The sequence below is a fragment of the Bidens hawaiensis genome, unplaced genomic scaffold, assembly GCF_021521415.1.
Source record: "Bidens hawaiensis isolate Kalapana, Puna unplaced genomic scaffold, B.hawaiensis_p1.1 tig00017140_1, whole genome shotgun sequence".
In the NCBI taxonomy this organism is placed as follows: domain Eukaryota; kingdom Viridiplantae; phylum Streptophyta; class Magnoliopsida; order Asterales; family Asteraceae; genus Bidens; species Bidens hawaiensis.
Genome location: NW_027492587.1, coordinates 338,798 through 352,360, shown reverse-complemented (window position 1 = coordinate 352,360; position 13,563 = coordinate 338,798). Strand labels below are relative to the sequence as shown.

Genomic DNA, 13,563 nt, shown 5'->3' with positions numbered 1-13,563 from the left:
ACTCTTCGTGTACTTGTATTCTAGAACGTATACGTGTACGGTGGTGATATCACTGACCAAATGACTCACAAGTCACTATTTTGTCTTATTATAAGTTCATGCACTTGAACCTTTAAAGCTCAAACCTTAGGATAAGGTCGGCATGTTGATGCCATGACTACGTGTAAACTTCTTAACCATGGTCCACCCCAACTCTACTTTTCTCTCGGTAAATCCCGCCCTATATATAACCCCTCCAACCTCACAACATTTTTTAAAATATCGTTACATATTATATTTCATATTTCACTAGTTTCATATAATCATATTATATCTCACCTTCTCAATATTACTTTCCATAAAACAATTGTTCAAAAATGGGTTTGCCAGTAACCGATCCGATGACCCAATTGGGTTTACCACCGGGTTTTCGGTTTTACCCGACCGACGAGGAGCTTCTAGTGCAATACCTATGTCGAAAAGTGGCCGGGCACGATTTTTCTCTTAAAATAATTGCGGATATTGATTTGTACAAGTATGATCCGTGGCAACTTCCTAGTAAGGCGATGTTTGGGGAGAAAGAGTGGTATTTTTTTAGCCCGAGAGACCGAAAGTACCCGAATGGGAGTCGACCCAATCGGGTAGCTGGTTCGGGCTATTGGAAGGCGACCGGAACCGATAAGGTGATTACTACTAATGGACGGAGAGTTGGGATCAAGAAAGCTTTGGTGTTTTATGTTGGTAAAGCTCCAAAAGGAAACAAAACTAATTGGATCATGCATGAGTATAGGTTATCGGATCCACAAAGGAAAATTGGTAGCTCAAAGGTGAGTTCAATAATTGACAAATGATTATTATTCTACCGACGGAATCGAAAAAATCTTGTTTCTATTTATTAAAAGTTAAATTTGGTGATTTAAGCCAACATTTTGAATAGTAGTCAAATGATATGATATTTTAAATGTAAATTATTAAAAAAATAAAGCTTAACATATAATGGTTTTAAAAAATTAATTGACTACTATTAAAAATACTAGCTTAAAACATTATATTTTAAGAGTATAAAAGAAATCAATTGATATGATACTTTTAATGTATATTAAAAATATTAACATATAAATTTTTAAAAAAAATGAACGACTACTGTTAAAAAATGTTAGCTTTAAAACAGTAATATTTTAAAAGTATAAAAGAAATCAATTGATATGATACTTTTAATGTATTTTAAAAAAAAAACATATAAATTTTAAAAAAATGAAGGACTACCGTTAAAAATGTTAGCTTTAAAACATTATATTTTAAAAGTTAAAAAAGAAAACGGAACATTGTTTTGTTCTTTATAACATAACTTTTAATCTGGTTTTGATGATTTGGCGCAGTTAGATGAATGGGTTCTTTGCCGGATTTACGAGAAGAAGTCAAGTGCCCAAAAAGTCATTTCGGGCACGCCGACAACCGAACCGAGCCACGGTTCGTCCACGTCATCCTCGTCACAATTCGACGACGTTCTTGAATCACTGCCGGAGATAGAGGACCGGTTCTTCAACTTACCTAGAATCAATTCCTTAAAAACCTTCCAACAAGAAGACCAAAAGAATATTCAAAAGTATGATTCTGGTAACTATGATTGGGCAAGCATTGCTGCATTCGGGTTGCCGGAGCCTCAATCTTTGCCGCCACAAAACACCATGAATGTTGGTTCTTCAATGGCGCCAATATACACCACCACGGACACCAAGTTTGGAATAAGATCAGTAGAAGATGAAGTTCAAAGTGGCTGCTTACAACCGAACCCGTTTGCACAGACCGACCCGTTTGGTATCCGGTACCCGACCCAACAAGGGGGTTTGGGTTTGGGGTTTAGGCAGTGAAATGACAAGAGAGGGGGTGGAGTGTAAATACATGATTTTATAGGGGGTGACTTGTAGATTCATGTAGTGTGGGAGGTGTGATGATGATGACCAATTTTGATGCAAATTAAATTGGAAAAGAAAGTAGAATTTGTGGAGATTAACAAATGACATATTCTACATAGACTAGTCTTGTGTTACAATGAAAAGAAATCTAAGTTGGTAGAATATGATAGCTTTTCAAATTTATGTTTGATTGTTGACCAAGTTTTGCCAAACTTTGACTTTATTCATTATAATAATTTGGTTTGTGTTAATTTTAATATAAATAAGTTTCTTATTTTTTTCTTTTCTAAATTTAGTTCGTTTGAAGATTATTGCACGAAGTCATGGAAGCTGAATCTAACTTGTTAGGCCCTTCATAATATATAAGATATGATCTACAATGTAGTCTTAACAATTTTATATAATTAAATTCGTTTAGTTTTGAGTTGCATTGACCAGATTTTTATAAGAATGGAATTTTAAAAGCACACGTGATATACATATATACGTTACATGGGACAGCCGTCATTTGGTAATTGTCCACGTTTCTTTGGTCTTTTGCGGCGCCAGCTGTAACAAAACTGTTTTCACGATTTACACCCTTATATTTTATGCATCACAAATTTTAATCATCTTTTGCATGTACAAATGGAACTATCGTTGTGGTCCGGACCTATTTTGATTCTATGCATCACAAATTTTAATCATCTTTTGCATGTACAAATGGAACTATCGTTGTGGTCCGGACCTATTTTGATTCTATGCATCACAAATTTTAATCATCTTTTGCATGCATATATAATTTACAAATGGAACTATCGTTGTGGTCTGGACCTAGTTTGATTCTAAAGTGAAACTTAAATCACCATTGCTTTCGTCTTAAATTTTAAAGTATCAATCATTCTCTTTGTTAGTATTTAGAATCTGTCAAGATAAATTAAATAAGTTTATGATTGACTATGGTGCACAATAGTTAATAAAGAATCCGCGATATTGCTGGAAAGTAAAAATATAGTCGATCATTAGAGAGAAAAAATATATTTAGGTGCTGTTTGTTTTTGTAGACATAAACTGTCTGTAAGATGATTTCATCTTTTTTCATTTCTGTAACTGAAGATGTGGTCTGAAGCTCTGCAAGCTGAAAATATAAGACTGTTTGTTTTTATAAGTTGATACTGTCTGCATAAACGGAAAATATGTAACTGTCAAACTTATCTTACCGGAGAGAAATCATTTAACATTCAATATACATAAAAAAAAATATAATAATAAAACCAAGAACTAGAGCTCTGTGATATTTTACATTTAGACCAAGAACATAATCACACAAACTCAAATCAAAACAAATATAACAAAATATGAACATCAGATTCACCAACGATCATTCACCAGCAAACCCAGATCTAAAACCACATCAAATCCAATACCCATCAACCAATTTGATCAAAACACAATAATCAATAGCAAACCCAGATCTAAAACCACAGATCTGAACCGGAGTTACACTTATGGTCTTTTGTGAATTACGACGATATGGAGAACGGAGGAGAGTCGTCGTCGTTGTTGCTACCATCGCAGATCGATGTTGTTCGGTTTCGGATGGTGAGAGATTTCGCTGAGAATGTTCGGCGATGCTACCATCGCAGATCGATTGTAGCTCAAATTGAGGTTCTCTGTTTTCCGCCGATGCGATCACCGACGCGGCGGCGTTGACGGTGGCCGTAGGATGATTTATGATGAAGGAATCAAATCAAACAAGTTGGTTATTTGATATGAAATTGATGGGTTTGTGCAATAAGAATACAGGAGTAGAGGAGTATGTGGTGCAGATGTTTTGCTTTTTTTTAGATGATATAAGATAACCTCATATATGTTCTAAGAAGAAAAAAAAAACAAACAGTCTTCAAGGGTAATGTCTACGCGCTTACAAACATTAGCTCCTTTGAAAATGTGAAGAAGAAAAAACAAACACCCCCATAAAGTTTAGTACTCAGTTTGGGACATTCAAAATATATAAGACATTCATGGTTACAGATACCATGTTATCAGCTTATAGAATTTAATTATATTTTAATGTCTACTAGTCTGCAATATTTAGCATTTTATAATACTTAAATAAATATTTTTTTAATACCGAATAAATAGTTATAAGATTATCCGTAGTCCATGCCAGTTGTGGTGTTTTGGGCTTAAAACGCCGGGGGCACCCCTCCCCCGACTTTTTGGCTTGGCGTTTGGGCAAAACGTTTCCTACAAAACGCGTATATGGCACAAATTTTGAGGTTTTTATGAGAGGGGGAGCAGAGAGAGGCGTTTTGGGGTCTTTTACCACTACACCCACTTTTTGCAAAATTCCTAAAAGCTAACTAGACGTCATATTGCGTAAAATGCCTGGATATCCCTAAATTTTGACTATGCATGGTCTAATCGATTTTTTTTTTCAGTATGTTTTGATATGAAGTATTTAAAACTGAGTTTTAGTATAGGTAAAGTACATTTAAAGCATTCTCAACCAATCTATTAAATTTTGTGAGTGAAGTTTTTATAATATATAGAGTAGTTTAGGGTGTTTTGAGTGAAAGAGATAGAAATGTTGTAAATTTTTTGCATATTTGAAAATTTTATGTACCGCCATATAATTTTGTGATAGAAGTTTTTATAATATATAGAGTAGTTTACGGTGTTGTGAGTGAAGAAGATATAAATGTTGTAAATTTTTTGTATATTTGAAAATTTTATGTGTCGTCATATAATTTTTTTTAATATTTTTTAAAAGTTATTGTGAGTGGAGAAGAAAGAAAATGTAATGATAAAGTTATAAAAAAATATTATTTAATTAAACAGAAAAAAATCATTAAATTTTAATGTAATTATAAATTTGAATAATGAATTGAATGTGAATGTTAATAGTAAATAAAAATAAATATTATTGGTACACCCTTTCTATACAAATTATATGATAATGCATATTTAATGAAAATTAAGAAAATAAAGACGAAAAATATAAGAATGTAGTTTTTTGACATGTTAAGTTTTGAAACACTAAAAGTGATTTATATTAGTTTTCAAATTCTTAGATTTGAAAAAAAAAATAACTGATACCCCTCCGTCTCATTTTAAATGTCCAATTTTTCATTTTTGGTTCCCAATTTAAATGTCATTTCTATACATATAAATTTAATTTCCAATTGTGTCCTTACAATTATAGTGGATTTTTTAGCCAAGGAAGAAAAATGGTTTTTAGCCATAATAACTTAAAGGACATTATTGTTATTTTACAACTCATAAAATAAAATGATCAAACATTTATTAATTTGTGTGTTTTGCGTCTCATGACATTTAAAATGGGACGAATGAAGTACTAGATTAGAATTAGATTTTAGATATATTTGTATTGTACACAACTACACATGCGATTAAGGGTGCACACATAAACCGGTTAACTGGTTTCTAACCGATTTTGTAACAGGTTAGTAACCGGTCCAACCCTAACCGGTTACTAACCGATCCTAACCGTCGGTTAGTAACCGGTTTATATATTTGATTTCAAAACCGGTTATAAACCGGTTAACCGAATTTTTTAATTATTATTTTATAGAAAACCGGTTATCAACCGGTTAACCGGTCCGGCCTAACCGGTTAAAACCGCTTCTCCAGCCGGTCAAAACCGGTTACTAACCTAAGCGAAAAACCGGTATAACCGGTTAATGCCCACAAAAAAAACCGGATGGCAAAAAAACCGGTTAACCGATTTGTGCACCTCTACATGCGATTGCTATAAATTAAATTCTAAATAGTCGATGTGACAATATGGGCCTTAAATGTTTGGGCCTTTCTGCGTTCTAGCCCTTTAGGCATTCGAATTATTTAGTCTGGTGATTATCTTACATTTTGTTAAAGAAACTTGTTATATGACAAATCACTAAAATCCACATTTTCTTTGTATTAAACTAGCGATGTATAACCGCTCGTTGCACCGGGTGTTATTGTAATCAATCAAAGAGAAAGCCCCCAAAGTATTATTAGAGCTAAAAGGGTGTGGAAACGTGTTCAGCTTTTTATTTTTTTTATTATATAATATTCAACTATCGCTAGGAAACCTGAGTGCTGCGACTGGTACCAGATAGAAATTAAAAATAAATTAAAAAACAAATAAAAATGAATACAAGATAAATGAAAAACAAAGAAAAAAGATACGGTTGGTGTAAAACTTTTCGGTTTTGATGTACTCGCTATAGTAAACTAAACAGAAAACCTAAAAATTAGTCATAGTGTAAGCAAGGTATCGGTTTGTGAAGGTCGCTTACTATTGAGATAGATAAAGAATGTTCTTTAAGGGATAGATGGAAGAAGCCAGAAGGGTATCTGTTTATGGAGTTGGCGTCGTGACTTACATGGAAGAGGAGCCAAAGCTTCTCAGTTATTTGCGACAATGCTCCTGTTGCAAAGAATCTCGTTTTCTAAAGATTAAGATTTGTAGATTTGATAACGACCTTTCTTATATGGTGAATCGATATGTGTATTCTTCCTGTTGGGGATCGTGTTACCATCTAGAATCATTTTATCCTTAAAAAGGTCAATATTCTTGCTTGGAAGATGTTAATAGATAGGATCCTTACTCGGATATATTTTGACAAATGAGTAGTAAATTTGACTTTGGTGCTTTGTCATTTGTGTGATTCGGATTCGAAAACTACTATACATGTTCTTGGCGATTGTGCTATACCCACCAATTCATGGAATGCTACTTCTAAATGGTTGGATGTTTCTTATTAATTGGCCAAGACGGATTTGCTTGAAGCTATCATTTTGTCTACTTATTGAATTTTATGACAGTTTAGAAATGATTTTCAACTATAATATCAAGCCAAAAGAGTTAATATTTTTGAAACTGTTGTTAAGTTTTTGTGCTTGTGGTTTGTAAATAAGCATTGAAAGTTAAACTTGAATTAAGTTGATTGGTAAAAAAACCCTTTTTCATTCATGTAAGTTTTTTTTAAAGGTTAATTTTTTTTCCTTCTTCTAGTTTATGATGTTTATTCAATTCCTCTGTTGGTAAAAAAGAAAAAGAAAATTATTAACGGATTCGATTTAAAGGGGTGTTTAGGATTCCTTATTTTACCTCCTTATAACTTTTCATTAAGTTAACTTATAGAACTTTTCCTTTCACAATATAAGCAATCCCAAATACTTTATTACTTTTCAAAAAGTTAATAAATTATAAGTTGGTAAAAATAAACAATCCCAAACACCCCTTGATTCAAAAGAAGCGATAGATGTGGGATGATTTTGAAACGAGAAATATGTGGCATTTTCGAACACCAAATGTCAACCTTCTTATAATGAATCCACTAATAAATTGACGTCATTTCTTTTTCATTTTATCCAAAATTAGATAAGCATCAACATATGTGATACCTTTCGCTTATATTATGACAAATGTACGTGCTAGCATAGATGATCTTTGAGCAAATGATATAATTTAAATCATAATTGGTTCATAACTAGTGCTAGAAAAAAAAAACTAACTTCGTTGTATTTAATATGAAAATTAAACGTTATGATATTCATTTTGTACTTATTTTTAAAGGAAAATTTCTACTTGTAATGGGACTTGAACCAAGGGTATTTTTTTTCGTTTAAGATCAAGCTTTGTCTATGTCAATGGATTACTAAACCCTCTACTTATTGCCCATTTTGTAGGGCCGGAACCTGAAGAGGTATGTACCCGCCTCAACACCAAGCAAGGCGGGTCAACCCACAAGATAAAGACATTATGAAGGCACAAACCCAAAACCCAGGCGCATGGCGCATACAAAACATGCTCAGGCATCATATGCTCGCGCATCACATATGCGCGCGGCGCATATCACATGCTCTTGCACATCACATATGCTCGCGCGTCACATATGCGCGTGGCGCACCAGCGCGCGGCGCATATCACACGCTCGTGCATATCACACCTGCGCATGAAATATCTGCGCGTGAGAATAAAAAGAAGACTTCGCGCATCCTCAGGATGGGCGCATATCACACGTACACATAATCAACCTTGTCCTTATCCAAATCAGGATCAGGGCAACCTTGATTGTGCACGTCAGACAATCTTCCAGAAGGCATCTTTTTAAGGAGTAAGAATATGCTGATGTTGACAGCTGCCAAATGAAAGGTCGACAACTCAGCATGACACATGTGCTACCACATGATTACAACCAACGAGAAAGCGCCAGGTGTCCCAGAGGACACGTGGCGCAGTGCGGTTGGAGGAGGCCAACGAGGCTGAGCCCAACCCGTGGAAACCCTAGCACTATATATACAGCATCAACTCCACTTTGATGACACATTCATTCATACTCAATCATTGACAGTTACAAGCAGTGATATCACATTCAATCATATTGAATTATATTCACTCACAGTCAGTTACAGAAAACACACAGTCACACAATCAAGAGTATTCAGCGATTCAGCAATACTCTTGAGATTCACTGACTCACACTTTATTATCTTCTCCACAAAGATACTGATTCTCACGCCGGAGGGTTACCCCAAAGAGGACCCCTCTGTCCCTTTCTGAGGGGTAAGTAACGGCGCTGTTCATTTTGTAGGTGGAAGAACACGGATTCAGAGGAACCATCGGTGAAACAGTTTAATCATACCCGAGGAAAGTAGATCTGCTACCAGTGAGTAGATCCACGTTTCTTCATTGGCGCCATCCACTGTTACAAACGGCAATCAGATCTCATCCAGATCTACAAAAAAATCAATCACCATGGTTTCTGGAGTTCGTAACGTTGATCAAGCTCTGGAGGATATTGAACGTGAGGGTGTTAACGACGGACAGCAGGTTCTGAGGGTTCCGCGTGATTCTACGCGTACCACCAGCAACCGTCCCTTCGTCACAACCCCTCACGGCCAGACTGAAACTCCTCCAGATGATCACACGTTACAAAATATGGCCGGCGCGAAGCTGAAAGGACCAATGGGTCCAGAAGATGAAGCAAATGATCCGAATGAATGGCTCATAAACGAGCAGCGGCGTCTGATTGAAAAATACAACGACATGGTCAAGCAGAAGAAGCTAGCCGACCAAGCACAAAGGCAAGCTTTTGATAAGCAGACTACAAAGAGGCCGCGCGCGCCGGAAGAGGGACATTCTGTTCACACTGCACACACTGAGTTCAGTGATGAAGAAGTGCATAGCATGAGGAAGACACGGGATACTCATGCAGGAGGCTCACAGCTTCGCGCGCCTGTGAACATGGCGCCTGGAGCCAGAGCAGATCTGGATCTGCACATGCCGTACAGCCCACCGATCAGAGGGCAAGTGGACGTAACCACGCCCTATAGACCAGCCATCCTGGTAAAACACTCAAAGTTTACTGCGCGCATCGCGCAGGCTCCCATCCAGCACAAGACAAAGATGCCAAGTGGTCTGGGCAAATATGATGGCACAACAGATCCATATGACTTTTTGCAAGGTTTCTATAACACGGGAAACCTAGAGAGCTGGACGATGCCAACATGGTGTCATATGTTTGCTCGCTGCCTCACGGGCGCAGCGCGGGTATGGTTCGAGAGCTTGCCGACAGGGCAAATTGATGGGTTCGAGGAACTATTAGAAAAGTTCCAAGCCCACTTCGTACAGCAGCGCAGGCACACGCGCGATCCTGATGACATCATGCACTGCATACGCAGGAATGATGAAACGATTGAAGATTACATCACTCGTTTCAATCAGGAATCCCTGGCAATCGGGGGCATAACTGAGCAGCTCCTGCGCGTGGCCTTTATACAAGGCGCGCGCAGTGACCAACTCCGCCGGGCTCTTGTAAGCAAAGATGGTATGCCCACCACGTGGACCAAGTTAATGGAGGCATCGCGAGTTTTCGCGAGAAATGAGAAACAGATTGCCCAAGATAGGGCAAGAGAAAGAGCGCATCAGGCAGAGTCACCGCGCGGCAAAGATAAGAGGGCCAAACAGAACTCTGTATGGTCCAGGTTGCAGCCAACAAGTTTTTCTTCCGCGGAAAAACAAGCGCAACCAACCTCACCACAGCCCCAAAAAGAAGTTCGTAATCGCGGGGAGGGTGACAAGAGGGAGGGCGGCAGAGATCCTAGCAGACCTCTGCCAAGAATATGGACGCCCCTCACTAAAACACCTTCACAGGTGTTAAGTACTGAGAATGTCCAATTCAAGCCCCCCAAACAACTACACTACAAGGGACCGCAAAACAGTGGCAAATATTGTGAATTTCACAGGTCCCCGGGCCACAACACCGATGCATGCCATCATTTAAAGGATGCGATCGAGAAGGATGTAAAGTCAGGCAGGCTGGCTCACTTGGTAAAAAACCAAAGAATAGAAGATGAGCAACCGGAAGGAGCCTCTGCCAGCAAGAAGTACAAAAGAATCTGTGTGGCTGAGGGGGGACGACAAGGGCAGACGTCAAGAAAGAGAAGCGCGCAAATCCACGGAGATTGGCGCGAGCAGCAAGTCATCTTCCCAAGAATCAGGGGAGGCCCTTCAATAAGCAGTCCTCTAGTCATTACCACACACATTGCTCATTACGAAGTGTCAAAGGTCCTGGTGGACACTGGAAGCGAATCTGACATTATGTATGAGCAGTGTTTCAGAAAGTTAGACCCGGCAGACCAAGCGCGGCTCGAAATTGTGAACGCACCAATCTGTGGTGTCTCAAATGAAATCATACATCCCCTAGGCCAGATTCAGTTTGAACTAACTATGGGGGATGCTGAGCACAAGCGAGCCGAAGTTGTCAACTTCTTGGTCTTGCCCACCACGTCATGCCACAATATGATCCTGGGTAGGGGAACGATTGCCCAATTTAATGCTGTACCGTCGCCAGCGCACGGCGCTTTGGGGATCCCTACACCAACAGGCGTAGCATTTGTTTACCGCGATCATTTGTGCGCAGTGACAAACACGCCGCGGGAAGGGAGAATGAAACTTACAATGGCTGACAATGCGCCAGAGAAGTGGATTTTAAACCACAAATTTCCAGAGCAAACGGTCACAATTGGCGCTACCATTTCAGACGAAACGAGATTGAGAATGAAAAAGTTGCTCACAAAATACACGTCGGTTTTCGCGTGGCAACACTCCGATATGACGGGGGTACCGCGAAACTTGGCGCAACATTCTCTTAACACGTTTAAGTCGGTGGAGCCAATTGCACAGAAAAAGAGAATCATGGGGGATGAAAAGGCGAAGGCCATGAATGAGCAAGTGGAGGACCTGTTGCGCGCAAACATCATCCGCCCGATTCGATACCAGACATGGGTAGCCAATCCTGTGATGGTAAAGAAAAGCAACGGGTCATGGAGAATGTGTATTGACTTCAAGGACCTCAACAAAGCATGTCCGAAAGATTGTTACCCCCTCCCAAACATCGACGCAAAGGTGGACTCCGTGGCGCCATTCAAGCTCAAATGTTTCCTGGATGCCTACAAAGGCTATCACCAGATTCAAATGGCACCACAGGATGAAGACAAGACGGCCTTCAGAACCGACAAGGGTGTTTTTTGTTACACAAAAATGCCCTTTGGTTTAAAGAATGCGGGCGCAACCTATCAGAGACTTATGGATTCGGTTTTCAGTGAACAAATCGGAAGAAATCTAGAAGTCTACGTCGATGATTTGGTGATCAAGAGCAGGGAGGAGAGACAAATGCTCAAAGACATCGAGGAAACTCTTCAGCGCCTAACGGAGGTTAACATGAAGCTCAACCCGAGCAAATGTACTTTCGGCGCAGAAGAGGGGAAATTTCTTGGTGTAATGGTCACTAAGGATGGTTTCAAGGTGAACCCTGAAAAGGTGGAAGCCATCCTTGACATGCCTTCACCATCCACCATGAAAGTGGTTCAGAAGCTGAATGGTAGATTGGTGTCAATCAACAGGTTCCTGGCGAACCACGCCAGCAAATCTACTCCATTCGTTAACACCTTGAGGAACTGTTTGAAGAAGAGCCAATTCAAGTGGACGCCTGAGGCTGAGCAAGCTTTCACTGAGATAAAAGAATGTCTCATAAAGTTGCCAGCGCTCACAGCTCCACTTCCTGGCGAGACCCTTACATTGTACCTGTCAGCTGGAGACCGCGCGATCGGCGCAGTATTATTGGTGGATCGCAAGGGGATACAAACGCCGATATACTATGTGAGTCGGGTGCTCACAGACCCTGAGACGCGCTATTCCATCATGGAAAAGTTAGTTTTGTCACTAACACACGCGTCGCGCAAGCTCCATAGATACTTCAATGGTCATCCTATTGAAGTTCTGACTGGTTACAACATCCAGCAAGTCTTGCGACGCCCCGCGCTCTCCGGAAGGCTGACAAAGTGGGCGCTGGAATTAGGTGAACACACGATCACTTATAAGCCCCGTCCAGCGATAAAGGGTCAAGTTTTGGCGGATTTCATCACGGAAATCCCAGAGGGAAAGATTGAAGAAGCTCAGCGCGAGGTAGACCCTCCGCGAGCAAATGATGAAGAAGATGTTTGGAGGCTATTCACTGATGGAGCCTCCAACAGCGAAGGGTCCGGCGCAGGCCTCAAACTGGTGGACCCTGATAATCATGAATATACTTATGCTATCAGGTTGGACTTCAAGAGTACCAACAATGAGGCTGAGTATGAAGCCCTGCTGGCTGGTCTGCGCATCGCGCGCAAGTTTGGGGTTAAAAGACTAGAGGCGCATGTTGATTCTTACTTGGTAGCTGCTCAGGTCAACGGCCTATATGACGCCAAGGAGAACACAATGCCTCTGTATCTAGAGCAGGCAAAAAAGCTCGTTGAGCAGTTTGACTTCTTCAGAATCATACACATCTCGCGCAGCGAAAACAAGTCCGCTGACGCGTTGAGTAAAATGGCATCAACTAATTTTGATCACTTTGGCAAAGATGTCAGGGTGGAAATAATGAGCAGCCCGTCAGTGCAAACGCAATCGGTCCTTGTAATTCATACAACTCCTTCATCCTGGATAACTCCAATAATGGAATTCCTGAAGGAGGGGAAGTTACCGGATGATCGCGCACAGGCGAGAAAGATAAGACACAAGGCACAGAACTATGAATTACTTGATAGTACATTATATCGGCGCTCTTATCTTGGACCGCTCATGAAGTGCCTGGATGCTGAAGAAGCAACCTATGTGATTAGGGAGATTCATGAAGGAATCTGTGGAATTCACGCTGGTCCGCGCATGGTGGTTGCCAAGGCGATGAGCTCAGGCTACTATTGGCCAGGCATGTACTTGGATGCGCTAAAAGAAATCCAAAAATGCAAGGCATGTCAGAGCTACGCGCCAAACACCATGCGTCCAAAGAACAACTTGATTCCAGTCACCTCCGCATGGCCTTTCCACAAATGGGCCATTGATATTGTGGGGCCCCTGCCGCAAGCGCAAGGCCGAGTGAAATTTTTGGTAGTGGCGATAGACTATTTCACAAAATGGGTTGAGGCCAAGCCACTAGCAAAAATCACAGCTGAGGCGATGAAGCAATTTATCTGGAGCCACATCATTTGCCGTTTTGGCCTTCCCATGGAAATTGTGAGCGACAATGGCAAACAATTCACTGACAGGAAGATATCAAGCTGGCTCAGAGAATTGCACATCAACCAAATCTTCACGTCCGTCTACCACCCTCAGGGGAATGGTCAAGTGGAGCGC

The 13,563-nt window shown here is 39.9% G+C and overlaps 1 protein-coding gene across 1 annotated transcript; it reads left to right on the top strand.

The window, feature by feature from the left end:
- Positions 1 to 281: 281 nt before the first annotated feature.
- LOC143553071 (NAC domain-containing protein JA2L-like) lies at positions 282 to 2,134 on the top strand. The gene is made up of 2 exons (XM_077043132.1): positions 282 to 806; positions 1,359 to 2,134. Exons 1-2 carry the CDS (start codon positions 357 to 359, stop codon positions 1,848 to 1,850), a joined length of 942 nt encoding a protein of 313 aa, XP_076899247.1. The 5' UTR covers positions 282 to 356; the 3' UTR covers positions 1,851 to 2,134.
- Positions 2,135 to 13,563: the final 11,429 nt, after the last annotated feature.